Raw genomic sequence first — 17,209 nt, forward strand, 5'->3', positions numbered from 1 at the left:
TGTCCTGCCTGGAAGGAGGACAAGAGATCCCTGTGACCAGGACGCCTGAGAGCAATTTCTCTCCTTCCTGCAGGTGCCATTTTTCCTGGGAGGGGCTCCCTCCATGTCCCTCACTCAAGCACAACACACAGAAGCTTCTCTTTTCCTCTCCTAGGGGCAGGCCAGACAGGGAGGAGCTGGGGGCATCCCTGCTGTTCTAGCCCAGGCCCGGCCACCACCACATGAGGAGTCCCTATCCCAGGGACACTGTCCTTCAGGATGCAAAGACCCACACCGACTCCAGTGAAGAAGAGACAGGACCCTCAGGAGGGTCAGTCATATCGTGAGGCGCACTGACAGGGCTGGGTCTCCAGCTCCAAGCTCGGGGGCTCCTCTCCACAACACTTAACAAAAGGAACCTGGTGTGGGGAGCACCAGGCACCATGGGAGGAACAGAGCAGGGGCCAGAACCGTCATAGAAGACACGGAGCACGGGACTTCCCTGGTGGCGCAGTGGTTAAGAATCCGCCTGCTAGTGCAGGGGATGCAGGTTCAAGCCCTGGTCCGGGAAGATCCCACATGCCGCGGAGCAACTAAGCCGGTGCGCCACAAGTACTGAGCCTGCGCTCTAGAGCCCACGAGCCACAACTACTGAAGCCTACGCGCCTAGAGCCCGTGCTCCGCAACAAAGAGAAGCCACCGCTGAGAAGCCCGCACACCGCAACGAAGAGTGGCCCCTGCTCGCCGCAACTAGAGAAAGCCCACGCGCAGCAACGAAGACCCAACGCAGCCAAACATAAAAATAAATAAATAAATAAATAAATAAATGTATGTATAAATAAACAAATAATAATACTTAAAAAAAAAAAAGACATGGAGCAGGAGGAAACATGGGACCTGAGCTGGGGAAGGACCTTCCTAAAAGTAAAGTGTTCTAGGTTGAACTGTGTGTCCCCCTGCCCCACAACCCCCTAAAAAAGCTCTGTCCAAGGCCTAATCCCTACTACCTGCAAACGTGACCTGTTTGGAAATGGGGTCTATGCAGATGTAATTAAGTCAGGGATCTCCAGATGAGTTCAGTCTGGATTTATGGTGGGCCCTAAATCCAATGACTGTTGCCCTTGTAAGAGAAAGGACACAGGTCCTTCTCTGGGACACAGAGGGAAAGGCCATGTGAAGACAGAGGCGGAAGGTGGAGTGACGCTGCACAAGCCAAGAACACCATCAGCCACCAGAAGCTGGAAGAGGTGGGAAAGATCCTCCTCTGGAGCCTTTGGAGGGAGCATGGCCCTGCTGACACCTTGATTTCAGACTTCTGGTCTCCAGAACTGCGATAGAATAATTTCTGTTGTTTTAAGCCACCAGTTGGTAGTAATTTGTGACGGCAGTCCCCAAAAAAACTAATAGACAAAGGCTTAGAGAGAGAAGTGAGGGTGGCAGGAGGGCAAAGGGGCCCATGCCCATGGCCCTCTCCCTAGAGGGAGGACCCACTGCCCCATAGATGATGGGCACATATGGAAAGGGCCATCAACCATTAACACTGTGAGAAAGAAGAGGTTAAAAGTTGGTTCAGGGACTTCCCTGGTGGTCCAGTGGTTAAGACTTCGCCTTCCAATGCAGTGGGTGCAGGTTCGATCCCTGGTTGGGGAGCTAAGATCCCACATGCCTCATGGTCAAAAACAAAAACATAAAATAGAAGCAATATTGTAACAAATTCAATAAAGACTTTGAAAATGGTCCACGTCAAAAAAAAAAAATCTTTAAAAAAAAAGCTGGTTCAATCTGAAGAGCCCAGGTGGGCAGGGCCTCAGCCTACCCACAATCTCCTTCCCAGCCCCCAAACCAGCTCCCCAGAGCTCACAGAGCCAGACATACTCCCAAGGAAAATTGAGGATGGAACACAGTCCGTTCCCCAGGTCAGCTCCAACCCCCCCTGCCCACAGGCACAAGAAAGCCACCAAGGAAATGGCTGGGTCTCCCGGTCCCCGCCAGAATGGAGAGCCTCCACAAAGTTCTCGGCAGCTGCAAAAGCAGGTGCTGGCCCCGAGCCCTGGTGTCAGCAGAAGCTCACAGTTGGCTTCCTGTTGGCTGTTCTTGCTGGGCAGCAGGTGGGGCCCCGGGGCAGTTGTGTACCAGGGTCCTAAGGAGGGCTGGTGGGGGGGGGGGGGCAGTAGGGCAAGGCGGGGGTGTGGGGAGGGGTCCCATGGCACATGGCCTGCAAGGACACACATGGACCCTGTCACCTTACTCTCTAGGCTTTTTGGAAGACGTATCCCCCAGGCCCCCGATCAACACTACTCAACAGGCAGCGATCGGGAACCTCTATTATTATTATTAATTAAGGTACGTTTATGTTAGGGTTCACTCTTTCTGTTGTACTTTCAATGGGCTTTGACAAATGCAATTATACCCACCGTTACAGCATCATACAGAAGAGTTTCATTGCCCTCAACCCTCCTGTGCTCCACCCATTTATCCCTCCCCCTTTCCCTCTTTTCTTAGATGTGGAAATAAAGTGAGAGGGATCAATGACTCGCCCAGGGTTGCAGAGCATAAGAACAGGGTCTCAGGTGCATCTCTTGCCCCCCAAGCCCAGGCCACCACCCTGCCCCCCCCATTTCTCCCACACTCTCCAGGACATGCCAGAACTTTCCATGCCTTTATCTTCTCCCTTGATAGTTTTTGGCCACACACACACACACACACACACACACACACACACGCACCCGCCCTGGCCACCTGCACCTCCGCACAGCTCACCGGGAGGCCTTGTTTGACATCCAGCAGCAGCGTATGTACCTCCTCCAGGTACTTCCAGGATGGATGGCCCTCGAGCAGCACCTCCTGCACCCACTCAGTAGCACTGAGACTCACCAAGACCCACAGATACCGCAGCTCCTGTTGGCTCACCCGGGCCCTCTGCTGCAGGGACAGGAGAAATTATTGAAACCCCAGACAGGAGCCTCTGGGCCTGCCCCCACAGCTCTGACCGCCCCCCAGATTTGCCCTGCACAGGGGGCAGACCAAGGGCATCCACTGTGGATGGGGTGGGAGGGGCACCTGGGGCCTGAGCCAAGGGCAGGCTTGCTTGAGGGGCCAGGAAAGACCCCTGGCAACAGGATCTGCCCAGACCAATGTGCCTCCAGGCAGGGTCCACAGGATGTCCCAGGAGGCAGGGGCCTCCCCATTCCAGAGGGGGGATTCTCACCAGCCTGGTGACGTTGGCCATTCGGAGTACCCCCTCATAAGGCACACTGACCCTGTAGTTGATGGGGAAGTAGTGTTTCTGGGGAGATACAAGAACAAAGGATGAGATCAGAGTCAGAAATGGCTCAGACTCCCCCAACCTCCGAGAAGAAATTGATGCAGGAGAAGAGGACCCAGGACCGGCCCTTGATGGCAGCAGTGGTCCTCTACAGAAAACATGTGCTTGGCTCCCAGTTGGGATAAAGACAGCTCTTTCCTCTGGGACACAGGGAAGGTGAAACAAAACAAAACGTGTTAAGGCATAAGTCTCGAGCCAAAATGTAGGATGAGAGGCTTACTACTCCTAGAGAATCATATCCTTTAGGAGAGGTGAGGAAAATGACTTTAAAAAATTGCTCTAAAACTTATCATGGTGATGGTTTCATGACTTTGCGAATACACTAAAAGCCACAGAAATGTACACTTGAACAAGTGAGGTGTGTGGTATGTGAATTATATTTCAAAAAAGCTGTTAAAAAAAAAAAAAGACCTACAGAGCCACATGCCACGTGGTCCACCCTATAAAAAGAATCAAACATTCTAATTTCTAGGTCCTTATCTCCCCTGCTAAATAGTGTCTGGGGTTCCCCCATGGTTTCCTGGAATCCATTCCTGAGTCACTGGGTGAGTGCCACGTGGAGGTGGGATCAAAGGTCAGATCAGATAGGAGGGTTGGAGGCCCCGGGGAAGGATGGCAGGAGCGGGGACAGGACGTGCAGACCAGGCACATGGGTGTGTGTGAGGGAGAAGGGAGCCATGGCAGGCACAGGCCTGACACAAGTCCAAGGAGAGGGACTGAATTTCCAGGTCCTTACGTCGCATGAGCCACAGGGCTTTGGAAGAGGGACACAACGAGTGCCGACGTGGTTACCATGTACTGAAGGCGGTTCCGGTACTGCAGCTTGTCCCGCAGAAAGCCAGTGATGGCACACTCCTCGCTCCGGGTTAAGGGCCACACCTCCAAACCCTCGTTCCCCAAGGCCATGCCCAGGAGGATCCCGAGATCTGTGGACCGCACACAACAAGAACATGTGAGCCACCTGCGTGGCTCCCACACCGCCCAGGTATGCAGAGCTGTGCTCACGACCTCCCTTTTCCCAGTCACAAGTCCTCTCGGAAGGGCCGGGGTTGGGGGGTGCAGCGTCCCAAGGAGGCCTTCCCAGCGCCAGGAATACTCTCCCTGCGGTCCGGGCTCCAGGACAGCAATGCAGACAAGCATGAACCGTCCAGCCCAGCCACCTCCCACCCAAGGCTGGCAAAGCCCCCCAGGAGCCACGTCCTGGGATTGGTCTCCAGTCTCCTTCCCACTCCTGCCCCAGGGGGCAGGCACAGCCTCCTTTCCATGGTAACCCCTGCCCCTATCTAGAGCCTCTGAGTTTTCAAAGCCTTTCGCTGCATTTTCCATCCAGAGACTCTGGAGCTGTGGATTCTAGGTCCAGCTCTACAAATGACTCTTGGGTGACCCACTCCATTGTCCTCCCTGCTCTATCTGACCTTGACATGCCTCTTAATTAGAGGTACCAGCAGGTTTGTAGCGGCCCTTCCAGTTTGGTCTTTCCGGGATGCTGAGTGAACCTCACTCAGGCTGTTTCTCTTCCCCGCTAACAAACGATCCAAACATTACCAGCCTTCACCACCGCAGGTCACTGTGACTTTAAAAACAGTGTGATTGCTGTGTAACTGAACAGACTTACAAAAATTATCTGAGAGAATTTGCAACAAACATGAACAAGGGTTAAGTTGATGGGAGCAGAAAGAACAAAATATAGATGGGCAAGAGACGTATCTGAAACTCAACCTCGCTAATAAATTCACATCAAAACAATCGATACATGTTTCACCTACCAAATGGAAAGACTTTTTTGTTGTTGTTACTGTTGTTTTATTTTATTTTAATGACACTTGCTGCTGGCAAAATAGTGAGGCAGATGCTCTCATCCTGGAAAGCAATTTGGCAATTTTTGTTATTAGTGGACTTAATAATGCCCACACACTTCAACCCACTAAGCTTTAAAATTGTCCACACCCTTTGACCCATTAAACTCATTTCTAGGAATAAACGTGAAGGAAAACAAAAGAGAGACATAACCGAAAGATTTGTGACAAAGACTTTCCTTTGCAGTATTATTTTGTAATAGTGAACATCTGTAAGTGGCCTAGATGTTCAATAATAACGAATGTAGCCAATAAAAATCACATTGCCAAAGAATACTTATGATATGCTTATATGATAAGAAAAATACTTTTGATATGCTTAGCAAAGTTTTAAAAAGCATGATTCAACACACCGTATCTGGGTATAAAGCATGACTTGAATTTTGTTAATTATGTAAATGTGTGTGTATAGAAAATGCAATGGAAAGAAATGCACCAAATCTCTATGGGAGATTTTTTTTTATGTTCTTCTTTATATTTTTTAGGATATATTTTACATTCTATAATTAGTATGTATTATTGTTAATAGTCAAAAGCAGTAATTTTTTTTTCCTTTTCTCCCTCTTCCTTCCTTCCTCCCTTCCGTCCTCCTTCTCTCTCTTTCTCTCTTTCTTCCTTTTTTCCCCCAAAATAGCCAGGCAGGCTGAGTCACCTCTTTGATTCACCCCTGGTTGTGAGCAGCAATTACTGACCGGACTTTCTGCACTCACTTCCCTGGCACTTAGGGAGACTCTTGTTCTTAAACCCTCACCGGCCTGGGCCTGCTGACACTCACTTTCCCACCCCCTTCTCAGTGCTGCTGCCATGCCTGTGCCCCTGCTGGGCCAGAAGCTCAGGCTTACTCAAGCCTATGCCCCTTATGGCCTGCAGCCCACCAGCCCTTCCCCTCATAGAAGTCTGATACCACATTTTTTGCAAACTTGCAAATTTGCAATCCATTTTGCACTTCCTCTGTCTCTCTCTTCCCATGTTCTCAACCCAATATTTGGACAAGGGAACAGATAAACCAGTGTTTCTGCTTGCTTTCTCCCTTGTCTCTACGTCATTAACACTCTCAGCTTGGCACCCCTGCTGGTCAGGATCATTCCTGCCTCAGGGTTTAGGCTCACACATTGCCCCTGCCCTGGGTATCCTCTCACATGGCAGACCCCTTCCAAGGTCTCACCAAGACTCCTTCCCTCCCCAGAGGCTCCCCTGCCTACGCCAGCCAACAACCCGTCTCTAGCACCAACCCCTATCTCTAGCACCAACCCCTGTCTCTAGCACCATCTGTCCAATTCACTCATTGTCTTTTTTTTTTTTTGGCTGCTTTGGGTCTTCATTGCTGTGTGCGGGCTTTCTCTAGTTGCCGCAAGTGGGGGCTACTCTTCATTGTGGTGCGCGGACTTCTCGTTGCAGTGGCTTCTCTTGTTGCGGAGCATGGGCTCTAGGCGCGTGGGCTTCAGTAGCTGCAGCACACAGGCTCAGTAGTTGCGGCACGCAGGCCCTAGAGCGTGCAGGTTTCAGTAGTTGTGGCACGTGGGCTCAGTAGTTGTGGCTCGCGGACTCTAGAGCGCAGGCTCAGCAGTTGTGGCGCACGGGCTTAGTTGCTCCGCGGCATGTGGGATCTTCCGGGACCAGGGCTCGAACCTGTGTCCCCTGAATTGGCAGGCGGATTCTTAACCACTGTGCCACCAGGGAAGCCCCTCACTCACTGTCTTGACCAGACAACGCAGCTCCCAGTGTGTGAATGCACAGCGCTGTGAACCACAGCGAGGACGTGTTACTCAGCACTTTGGGGTTCACGTCGAGCAGGGAACCGGGAGCAGGCATCTGGGTCTCCTGTAGAAGCTGGTAAAGGCCCACCCAGGGTATCTGATTGAGCAGGTATGAGGTAGTGGAGCGGGGGGGCAGAGAATCTGCATTTCTAACAAGTCCTGAAGTAAAACTGATGCTGCTGGTCTGGGGACCGCACTTGACAGAAAGTGACAGTTTACAAATTGGTGTCCTTAGGGCCACATTCTGGTTCGCAGAGATTTCACATAAAAATCCAAATTTCCATCTTTTCTTTAAAAATCAGTGTCCCTGTCCACACTGAGCCTTCTTTCCAGTGTGGCAGTCACCCTGTGGCTGCCCACTCCACCCTCAAGTCCTACCCCACCTGCCCTCATCTGAGTCCCAGTCTGGAGCCTTCGGGGGCCTGGCCACTAGCCTCGTAGCAGAGACTCACAGAGCCTCCGTGCTTCCCAGCCTGGCACACATGGGTTGCCCCAGAAACTCTGTCCACAGATGATCTGCCTTCTCCCAAACTTAGACCTCCTCCAAGTCTGCAGCCCAACTACCATTCCCAATTTTAAGCTCCCTTCCTGTTGCCTCCACTCTGAAAAACAGGCCAGCAAACAGGTAACTAGGCAGGGCCAGCACAGCTGTAGCCTCACGTACCCTCTGCATTCTGAAAGCCCCACAGCTAGTGCAACCCTGGTCGGGAGGCCCGCCGTGCCCCCCTATCTCCACAGTTAAGAGGCCTGCAAGACAGAAGAGGAGACTGAAGAAAGAGTAATGTCCTGTGCGCAGTGACAAATGGGGCTTGTCCACCACCCCCACATCTGTGCCTGTGTGTGTAGATACCCCCAAATGTACATTCACCAAGAACCTCAGATGCAACCTTATTTGGAAATAGGGTCTTTGCAAATGTTATTAAGAATCTCCAGATGAAATCCTCTTGAGTTTAGGGTGGGCCCTAAATTCAATGACTGGTGCCCTTATACGAAGAGGAAAGGACACAGAGACACATGTAAGGAAAGACCATTCACATGGGCTTCACAGATGAAGGCAGACTGGAGTGATGCAGCCACAAGCCAAGGAATGCCAGAAGCCACCAGAAGCTGGAAGAGGCAAGAAGGATCCTCCCCGAGAGCCTTCAGAGGGAGCATAACCTTGACAACTTGATTTCAGACTTCTGACCTCCAAAGCTGTGACAGAATACAGTTCTGCTGTTTTAAGCCAAGACTGTGGCAATTTGTTACGGCAGCCACTCCTTTTCCAGCACCCCAGCCCCTCTCTGAGCCCCTGATCCTCATCCCTCCCTCCCCCTCACCCCATAGCCAGTCCTTGCCAATCCTGCGCTCTGCCTTCATGAGCTCTGTCCCCTCTGCCAGGCCTCTTCATTCTCACTTCCATCTCCAGAAGGAACCCTCATCACCTATCACATCCTGCCCAGGAGGCTGTGACAGCAACTCCCAAAAGCACGGCCAAATTGATCTCCCGAAAGCAGAGTACCTCTCAATCTCAGCTCCCACGCCCAGGTCACGGACCTTCCAGGGCTCCCTGTTATCTCATGAATTAGCCACTCTTCACTCTGGCTTTCAAGGCCTCAGCCACCTGAGCCCAAACCAGCTTTCCAGCCTGGCCTCTCACGCTCTCACTGCTGAGCCTTTGCTCACGCTGCCCCCTCTCCCTGGAAGGAACACCGTCCTCACCTCCCCACGTCTACGTGTGTGAACCCCACCCACCTCTGAGACCATTTCAAGCAGCACCTCGCCGTGCTGTTTCTCCTGCTCCCCCTGCTCCTCATGACTTGGAAGATTCCAGAACACTGGGTCTGGGTCCTTCCACCTGTTCTGAACATCCGGACCCTTTGCAGTACCCTCCACAAGGGCAAGGGTGGACCCATCTCCTCTGTGAATCCCTCACAGGATCAGACCCCGGACCTCATGCAAGTGGCACACAGTTCCTAGCACCTAACTCCATGCCAGGTGTTAGAGAGAGACGCACGAGACAGCCCAGGTCCTTGTCACCATGGCAGTGTCTCTCCAGTGGGCATGTGGGGGGCACCAGAAAAAAATATGTTGAATTTAAGTCAATTAAACTGAATCTTGGAGTCTGAAGGGAGCTTGGTCTGGCCTCCCACCAGCAGGCAGGCCTGAGAGACTTGTCAATTCTTTTTCTTTTCTGTCCCCATTTCAACTATTTTTCTTTTCCCCAACGACACTGTTCTCTTTCTGCCTTTTGATTTAGCTCTTTATGGAGGGAAAGGCAGAGGGAACAGGCTGCACTACTCCCATGTGTCTCGGGGCCCAGGCAATTTCACAAGCCCCCACCCCTGGCTGGTAACGCCCAGGGAGGCCAGAAATCATCTCTCTGCCACCTCCATCCCCACCGTACTCCCCAGCACCAATGAGTCTGAGCAGGTGAGACGCTGCCTCCTACCCCCAGTGCCTGTCCTGTCCCTGTGACCCACTGACTGTGCCCACCCAGCCTAAGGCTCATACCCACCATGCCCGTCTGAGCTGCAGTCAGCTGGAGACAGGGCAGACGGCGTGGGAGTCCCCAAGGGTGCCTGCCATTAAGCTGGGAAGCATCTCAACTTCTCACCAGGAAGAATGCCCTGGTTGCCATGGTTACGAAGCCTGGCTCTGGGCCAAGCTCTCCCTGGGCAGTCCCCACAGAACCCCCCCAGTACTCACAGCGCAGCCAGGCGAATCCCCGGGGCATGGTGGTGCGCTGGGTCTCCCAGAGAGCAGAGGTGGTGTCCCCAGCAATGTGTCTATCCACAGAGGCCTGAGTGGGGCCTACATGGCCTCGGGTCAGCAAAGGTGGCCCAAAGTCGAGGAAGGACTGGCCACGGAGGAGTGGCCCAGCAGGAGGCGGCAGGTGCTCCTGGGCAGGGCTCACCCTTATCTGCCTGGCAGTGCAGAGGGCAGCCGGGGGGCGGTGGCTGTGAGTCCCATGGCAGCCAAGACCTGGCCTGAAACGGCTGCCTCGGGGTCTTCCTTCCAAGCAGGAGGAGAGAGTCCCCAGCAGGCCCCTCGGAATCTGAGGCTGGGTTGTGCTTTCTCTGATTTCTCTGTCTGCAGCTGCTCAGTGTGAAATCTGGCTCTGGAAAGAGAAAGGAGGAGAGAAACTGATTATGTAAGAGTGGTGCTGCCACTCAGCCATCAGCCACAGGCGCGCAGAGCCTACTGTGCAGGCTGCACCCTCCGCTGGCCGGGACCACCAGGGGAGGCCAGAGGCGCACAGCCCTGCCCTGGCTGCTGGCTCCTCGGGGACACAGAAACGACAGAACCGCCGAAGGGCAGCCCCAGCCCAGGAGTAAGTTCAAATGACACCAGCTGACAGCCTGGGGCCAAAACAAAAGCAGGACCACGGAATGAATGAGCTGTGTGGGTTAAATCGAGGGAGCTTCCTGAAGGCGGCAGATCACAGGTAAAGTACATGAACGGCTTAGACTGTGGGGAGGTTAAAAAAAGCCCAGAATCGGGCTCTGCACCCCTCCATGCCCCAGAGAACACTCTCCTAGCCACCTCCTCACTCAGAAATCTCCCAGAAAGGCTCCCACCATGCACCCTAGACCACCAGACCGGTACGGAGAAGCTGAGAAAGTAAGAACTGGGGTCATGGTCACCTTCATGCCACACCACAGAGCCCTAATCCTGGGTGCCATCTGTGGTCCCACCCATCCACTGAAATGGGGGAGATGTGCGGAAGCCAGGAAGGCACAAAGTGGGAGCTACCTAATGGCACAGAAGCCAGAGCCTTCTCTCAGGGGGAGGGGCACAGAGGAAATCACCTAAAAGAATGGGGATGTCTGTCTGTCTGTCTCTCTCTGGTGGGGAAGAGGGAGGGGGAGGAGTTTGAGAATTGCTTCTCCCACCCCACCCCCACTTTACCCAGGGGTTTGGAACAGCCCTTTGGAAGCTCATGCAGAGAAAAGTTAGACAAGTAAAAGTTGGAATATTATTCTACATAATTCAATTGCAAATAGCATTTTCAAAGTCACAGTAGCAAGTAAAAAGTGAAAGTTAATTTAACAGAAGCATGACTTAAGGATCCTGGAAGGACAAGGGCCTGGGGAGGGTGCACATGAGTGGTGAGGGAAGCGGGTGACGAGGAGCTACACGTTCCTTGGTGGGAAGTCAACAGATAGTGCCTCAAATGAATGAGCAACATGAGCGTATATATAACTGAATCAATTTGCTGTACACCTGAAAGTAACACAACATTGTAAATCAACTATACTTCAATTAAAAAAATTTAAAAAAAGTTATGGAAGTGGGTGCGTGTGAAGAATTAGGGCCACTTTTGCAACCAATCTATTACACCTACACAGAGCATTCTTCTCCCCAAAGTGGCCAGGCCTGACCTGAGGCCCAGGGGACAGAGCACTGGACCACCTGCTCCAGCTTGACAGCTTCCCTGTAAGCAGGGCAGGGCCACGAGGGTCTCAGAGACATTCCATGCCACCTCCACATCCAGAGATGAGGAAACAGGCCTGGGGGGAGGGAGCTGTCCCAAGGCCTCATGCCCAACCCCATCGTCCTCCTGTGAATCAAGCCCCTCTGCCCTTTGAGAATGTGGGGAGGGACATTCTAGCAACTAGCAGCCCTGTAGAGTGAGTCACAGACGCTCAATTTAAGGAGGAGGTGGATGAAAAATAGGGCTGAGTTGAGGCCACAGAAAAAAGAAGATAAACAAAAGCATAAATAGGAATGATTTTTTTCTGGTTAATTCCATTAGCCCAGGATCTATATTTCTGAATAACATTTCATCCACCACCTCTGCTCAGTGGAAAGAGGATTCTAGACCTGGGGCACATGAATAACACAGGACCCACTCTTGGCCACATCTGAGTAGTAAGTCTCATTCAGAGAGGTGGGCTGAGTCAGACTCTGACTGGCTCCCTCGGCTCCCATATCCCATTCAGTGCAAGTCCAATCTGCAAAGGAGGCTCTATTTCTACCTCCCTTTAATCTGGGCTTGGCCCTGTGACTTGCTCTGACCAGTGGGATGTGCCTATGCCTTTGGCTTGTCCTCTCTTGCTGCTGGGAGGGCTTCATGTCATGTACACAATTCCAGGCTAGCTTCCTATAGGAGGCCTCAGGCATTTCAGTGAGAACATCCTAAACTAGTCCATCTGGCCTCTGTCAAGTCAGCCCAGAATCCCAGCCACCCCACAGAATCATGAGAAATAATCAGTGTTTGTTTATTTTAAACCACTAAGCTTTGGGGGTAGTTTGTTACACAACAAAAACTAATTGATATAGCCCGAAAGTGCATCATCTCTGCAAATGCTCTGTAAAAAGCCAGGTCAGTTCTAACCCAAAGCATCTTCTGGGAGTGGTTCCGGTGGCTTCTCTCCTCTGAATGAAGCTCAGGAAGACTTGGGGGCAAAGGTGTGCTTTCATTGCCCTAGGGCCCAGCTCAGCATCTTCTATTGGAAGATGAACTTTCTGGAATTCAATACTAATCAAGACTTTTTTTCCCCTCTGCCACATTTGATTTATGTTTTGAAACTTTATTATAGCATTGTTAAACAAACCCAAATAAGGTAGAATAGTAAAATGGATCCTCATATAGCCATTATTCAGCTTCAAAAATTATCAATATTCTGTCACTCCTGTTTCACCCATCCTCCGTTTTTTTTTTCCCTAGAGTATTTTAAAGCAAATCCCAGACAGGCCATTTTACCAGTATGTAAGGATTCTTTAAAAAATATAATCGCATTACTACTATTGCACATTTCCAAATCAATAATCCCTTATATCATCTAATACAGAATCTATGTTCAAATAAACCCACACATATAAACCCACACAACTAATTCACTACAAAGGTACAAAGAACATACAATGGCGAAAGGATAGTCTCTTCAATAAATAGAGTTGGGAAAACTGGACATCCACATGCAAAAAAATTAAACTACACCACTACCCCACACCATACACAAAAATCAACTCAAAATGGATCAGAGACTTTAATGTAAAACCTGAAACCATAAAACTCCTAGAAGAAAACATAGGCAGTATACTCTTGGGCGTCAGTATTAACAATATCTTTCTAGATATGTCTCCTCAGGCAAGGGAAACAAAAGCAAAAATAAACAAATGGGACTGTATCAAACTAAAAAGCTTCTGCACAGCAAGGGAAACCACCAACAAAACAAAGACAACCTACCAAATGGGAAAAGATATTTGTAAATCATATGTCCAATAAGGGGTTAATATTCATAACAGATAAAGAACTCATACAATTCAACAACAGCAAAAAACAAACAACCTGACTAAAAAATGGGCAGAGGGGCTGAATAGACATTTTTCCAAAGAAGACATACGGATAGCCAACAGGCACATGGAAAGATGTTCAACATCACTAATAATTAGGGAAATACAAATCAAAACCACAGTAAGATCCTACCTCACATCTGTTAGAACTGCTATCATCAAATAGGCAAGAAATAACAAGTGTTGGTGAGTATGTGGAGAAAAGGGAACCCTCATTCAATGTTAGTGGAACTATAAACTGGTAAAGCCAGAGTTTTACCAGTACAGAGTTTTCTCAAAATATTAAGAATAGGACTACCATATGACCTAAGTATTTCACTTCTGGGGTTTTTTGTTTGTTTGTTTGTTTGTTTTGACCACGCCATGTGGCTGTGGGATCTTAGTTCCCCGACCAGGGATTGAACCTGGGCCCACAGCAGTGAAAGCACAGAGTCCTAACCACTGGACCGCCGGGGAATTCCCAACACTTCTGGGTGTTCTTTTTTTAATATAACTTTTTTTTTTCTTTCTTCCTTCCTTCCTTTGTTTCTTTTTTGGCTGCGTTGGGTCTTAATTGCTGGCTTGCGGGCTTTCTCTAGTTGCAGCGAGCAGGGGCTACTCTTCGTTGCGGTGCACGAGCTTCTCATTGCAGTGGCTTCTCTTGTTGCAGAGCACGGGCTCTAGGCGTGCGGGCTTCAGTAGCTGTGGCACGCAGGCTCAGTAGTTGTGGCCCGTGGTCTCTACAGCACAGGCTCAGTAGTTGTGGTGCACGGTCTTAGTTGCTCCATGGCATGTGGGATCTTCCCGGACCAGGGCTTGAACCTGTGTCCCCTGCATTGGCAGGCAGATTCTTAACCCCTGTGCCACCAGGGAACTCCCCCCTACATTTCTAGGTATTTATCCAAAGAATATGAAAATACTAATTTGAAAAGAAATATGCACCCCTATGCTCATCATAGCATTATTTTAAATAGCCAAGATATGGAAACAACCTAAGTGCCAATAAATGGATGAATAAATAAAGAAGATGTGGCATATATTATATATACAATGGAATACTACTCAGCCATTAAAAAGACGAAATCTTGCCATCTGTGACAACACTGATGCACCTTGAGGGTATCATGCTAAGTGAAATAAGTCAGAGAAATACAATACCATATGATTTTGCTCACGTGGAATATAAAAAACAAACGAACAAACCAAACCAAACAAAAACAAACATGTAGATACAGAGAACAGAGTAGTGGCTACCAGAGCGGAAGGGTGAGAAGGGCAAAATGGGTAACATATGTTGTAACTATATGGTTGGCAACTGTATGGTGATGGATGGAAACTAAATTTTTGGTGGTCAGCAGGCTGTAGTGTATACAGAAGTAGAAATATAATGCTGCATACATGAAACGTAATATTATACACCAATGTTACATCAATAAAAAATAAATTAAAAAAAAGAATCCTGGGGGCTTCCCTGGTGGCGCAGTGGTTGAGAGTCTGCCTGCTAATGCAGGGGACACGGGTTCGAGCCCTGGTCTGGGAGGATCCCACATGCCACGGAGCAACTGGGCCCGTGAACCACAACTGCTGAGCCTGCGCGTCTGGAGCCTGTGCTCCGCAACGGAGAGGCCGCGATGGTGAGAGGCCCGCGCACCGCGATGAAGAGTGGCCCCCGCTTGCCGCAGCTGGAGAAAGCCCTAGCACAGAAACGAAGACCCAACATAGCAATCAATCAATCAATCAATCAATCAATCAATCTTTAAAAAAAAAAAAGAATCCACGTTCAATTTTCCCTGGTTGTTTAAAAAATGTCTTTTTTTAAGTTTTGTTTGAATTAAGAGCCCAGTAAGTTGGTCCACTGATTGATGGGTCTCTATGCCTTTTTTCCTCTCTTTTTAAAAAAAATTTTAAGGGACTTCCCTGGCGGTCCAGTGGTTAAGACTTCGCCTTCCAACGCAGGGGATGGGGGTTCGATCCTTGGTCGGGGAGCTAAGAACCCACATGCCTTGTGGCCAAAGAACCAAAGTGTAAAACAGAAGCAATATTGTAATAAATTCAATAAAGACTTTAAAAATGGTCCACATCAAAAAAAAAAAAACCTAAAAAAATCAACTAATTAATTAATTAATTAAGATATAACTCACATGTCATAAAGTTTGCCATTCTGAAGGGCACAATTCAGTGGAGATTTTTAGTATATTCACAAAGTTGTGCAACAATTACCATAATCTAATTCCAGAACATTCTCACCAACCTAAAAATAAACTGTAGTCATCAGCAATCACTGTTTATTTCCTCTTCCCCCTAGCCCCTGGCAACCACTAATCTGCTTTCTATCTCTATGGATTTGCATATTCTGGACTTTCATGTAAATAGAATCTTTAATATGTGATCCTTTGTGACCAGCTTCTGTCACTTGGCATAATATTTTCAGGGTTCATTCATCATGTAAACTGAATGTTTGTGCCTCTGCCAAATTCCTGTGTTGAAGCTCTAACCCCCAATATGATGGTATTTGGAAATGGGGTCTTTGTGAGGTAATTAGGGCTGGATGAGGTCCTGAAGGTGGGGCCCTCATGACAGGATTAGTGCCCTTATAAGAAGAGACACCAGAGAGCTTCTTTTCTCTCTCTCTCTCTCTCTCCATGATCCCACAAAAAGGAGGTCACGTGAGCATACATCCAGAAGGTGGCTGTCTGCAACCCAAGGGGAGAGCACTCACCAGAAACCAACCATGCTGGTACCCTCATCTTGGACTTCAGCCCCCAGAACTGTGAGAAAATAAATTTCTGTTGTTTAAGCCACCCAGTCTATGGTATATATTCAAGACCCATTTATTCTCTAGTTCTGCCCACATGGAGACACCCTCCTTGAAAAGGCATTGAATCCTTCCATTCACTTTAACACCTTGGGCTGAAAACACATGTTCCAAGGTTTCAACTATGAGATCCACATTCTTAAAGCACTAATTCTTAAATCTCATCTAGATTTCTCCCCTTGGATGGGGGGAGACGACCCAAACACAGCAAAGAACAGCTCAGGACTGTGGGCTCTGCTCGCCCAGAAGAGCTCATAGCTCCCCTGATCACCCGGCTGGAGCCAGGATTAGGGCCCTGAGACGAGGGGCGCCTGGTGGGTTACCGCCACCGCAGATGGGACACGCTGCCTTCGGGCGCCTTTCTGCCACCACCGCCCCCAACTCCTGTCCTCTTCACTAGGCTGGCTGTCACCTCTAGTTTCCCTGGAGGTTGGGGACTCCAGACGGTCTCTGCTCACACTTCTGCATCACGCCTGCTGCCTCAGCACTACTGATCCACACCAAGGGGGAATAGCACACAGAACTGCTTTTCAGCACACCAACGTTCCACACAAAAGTTACTTCATAAGCCTGCAGGTTCTTTTTCATCAGAGGACATTCCCAAGGCCATGACTTCCTCCGGCTGCCCACTGCCCTTGCCAGCAGACTGGACATGCGTGGCCGCAGTGCTGAGTCGGGCACACCATCCTTGCTCCACTACTGCACACTCTCCTGGAGCACTGAGGACGGTGCCCTGGGCTCATCAGCAGGATCTGTCCTGAATCCAGTCCTAGAGTGACAAGAGCCACACCTGCAGGTCTATTCCACTGACTAGCCGCACAGGACTGAGCTGGGCCCACGGACCTTGGTCTGGATTGTGTTGGGTGGTCATTCTTGCCTAGGTTCACAGGCCAACAGCCGCTGTCCTTCCTTTCCTGCTTATCACTGCACCAGCAGCTCACTCCTACCTGCTGCCATCACACGCCTGGCAACCTCGTGTGCCAGGGCCAGCCAAGAACTGAGACCCCCGCAGGCCCCTAGTTCCCAGCAAGCAAACGCCCCATTAAACTATTGCTGCCTAGCCGTGTTCTCGAGGCTTCAGAGCCGGGAGAGTGCGGAGAGCACAGCAAGCCGCGGCGCCCCAGCCCTGGACCGGGCCCCATGGATGCGCCAGAACCTCGCCGCACCCCACCCCCCAACACAGGCGACCTCTGCGCCCGCCTGTCCCACGGACCCA

At 50.2% G+C, this 17,209-nt stretch overlaps 1 protein-coding gene across 5 annotated transcripts in view; it reads right to left on the reverse strand.

Moving 5' to 3' along the window:
• The window catches only part of IL34 (interleukin 34), a 65,326-nt gene that overhangs the window by 1,143 nt on the left and 46,974 nt on the right, over window positions 1-17,209 (reverse strand). For 4 of the 5 annotated variants that reach the window (XM_036832458.1, XM_036832455.1, XM_036832456.1 and 1 more), the window contains 4 exons: window positions 9,606-10,017; window positions 4,097-4,230; window positions 3,188-3,265; window positions 2,740-2,901 (listed from right to left, as the gene is read on the reverse strand). In XM_036832458.1, coding sequence (XP_036688353.1) covers window positions 2,740-2,901; window positions 3,188-3,265; window positions 4,097-4,230; window positions 9,606-9,633 — 402 coding nt within the window. In that variant the 5' untranslated portion in view covers window positions 9,634-10,017. The remainder of the gene's footprint in view (window positions 1-2,739; window positions 2,902-3,187; window positions 3,266-4,096; window positions 4,231-9,605; window positions 10,018-17,209) is intronic. The other variant, XM_036832459.1, reaches the window with a different exon arrangement.

The sequence above is a fragment of the Balaenoptera musculus genome, chromosome 19, assembly GCF_009873245.2.
Source record: "Balaenoptera musculus isolate JJ_BM4_2016_0621 chromosome 19, mBalMus1.pri.v3, whole genome shotgun sequence".
NCBI classification, from domain to species: Eukaryota; Metazoa; Chordata; class Mammalia; order Artiodactyla; family Balaenopteridae; genus Balaenoptera; species Balaenoptera musculus.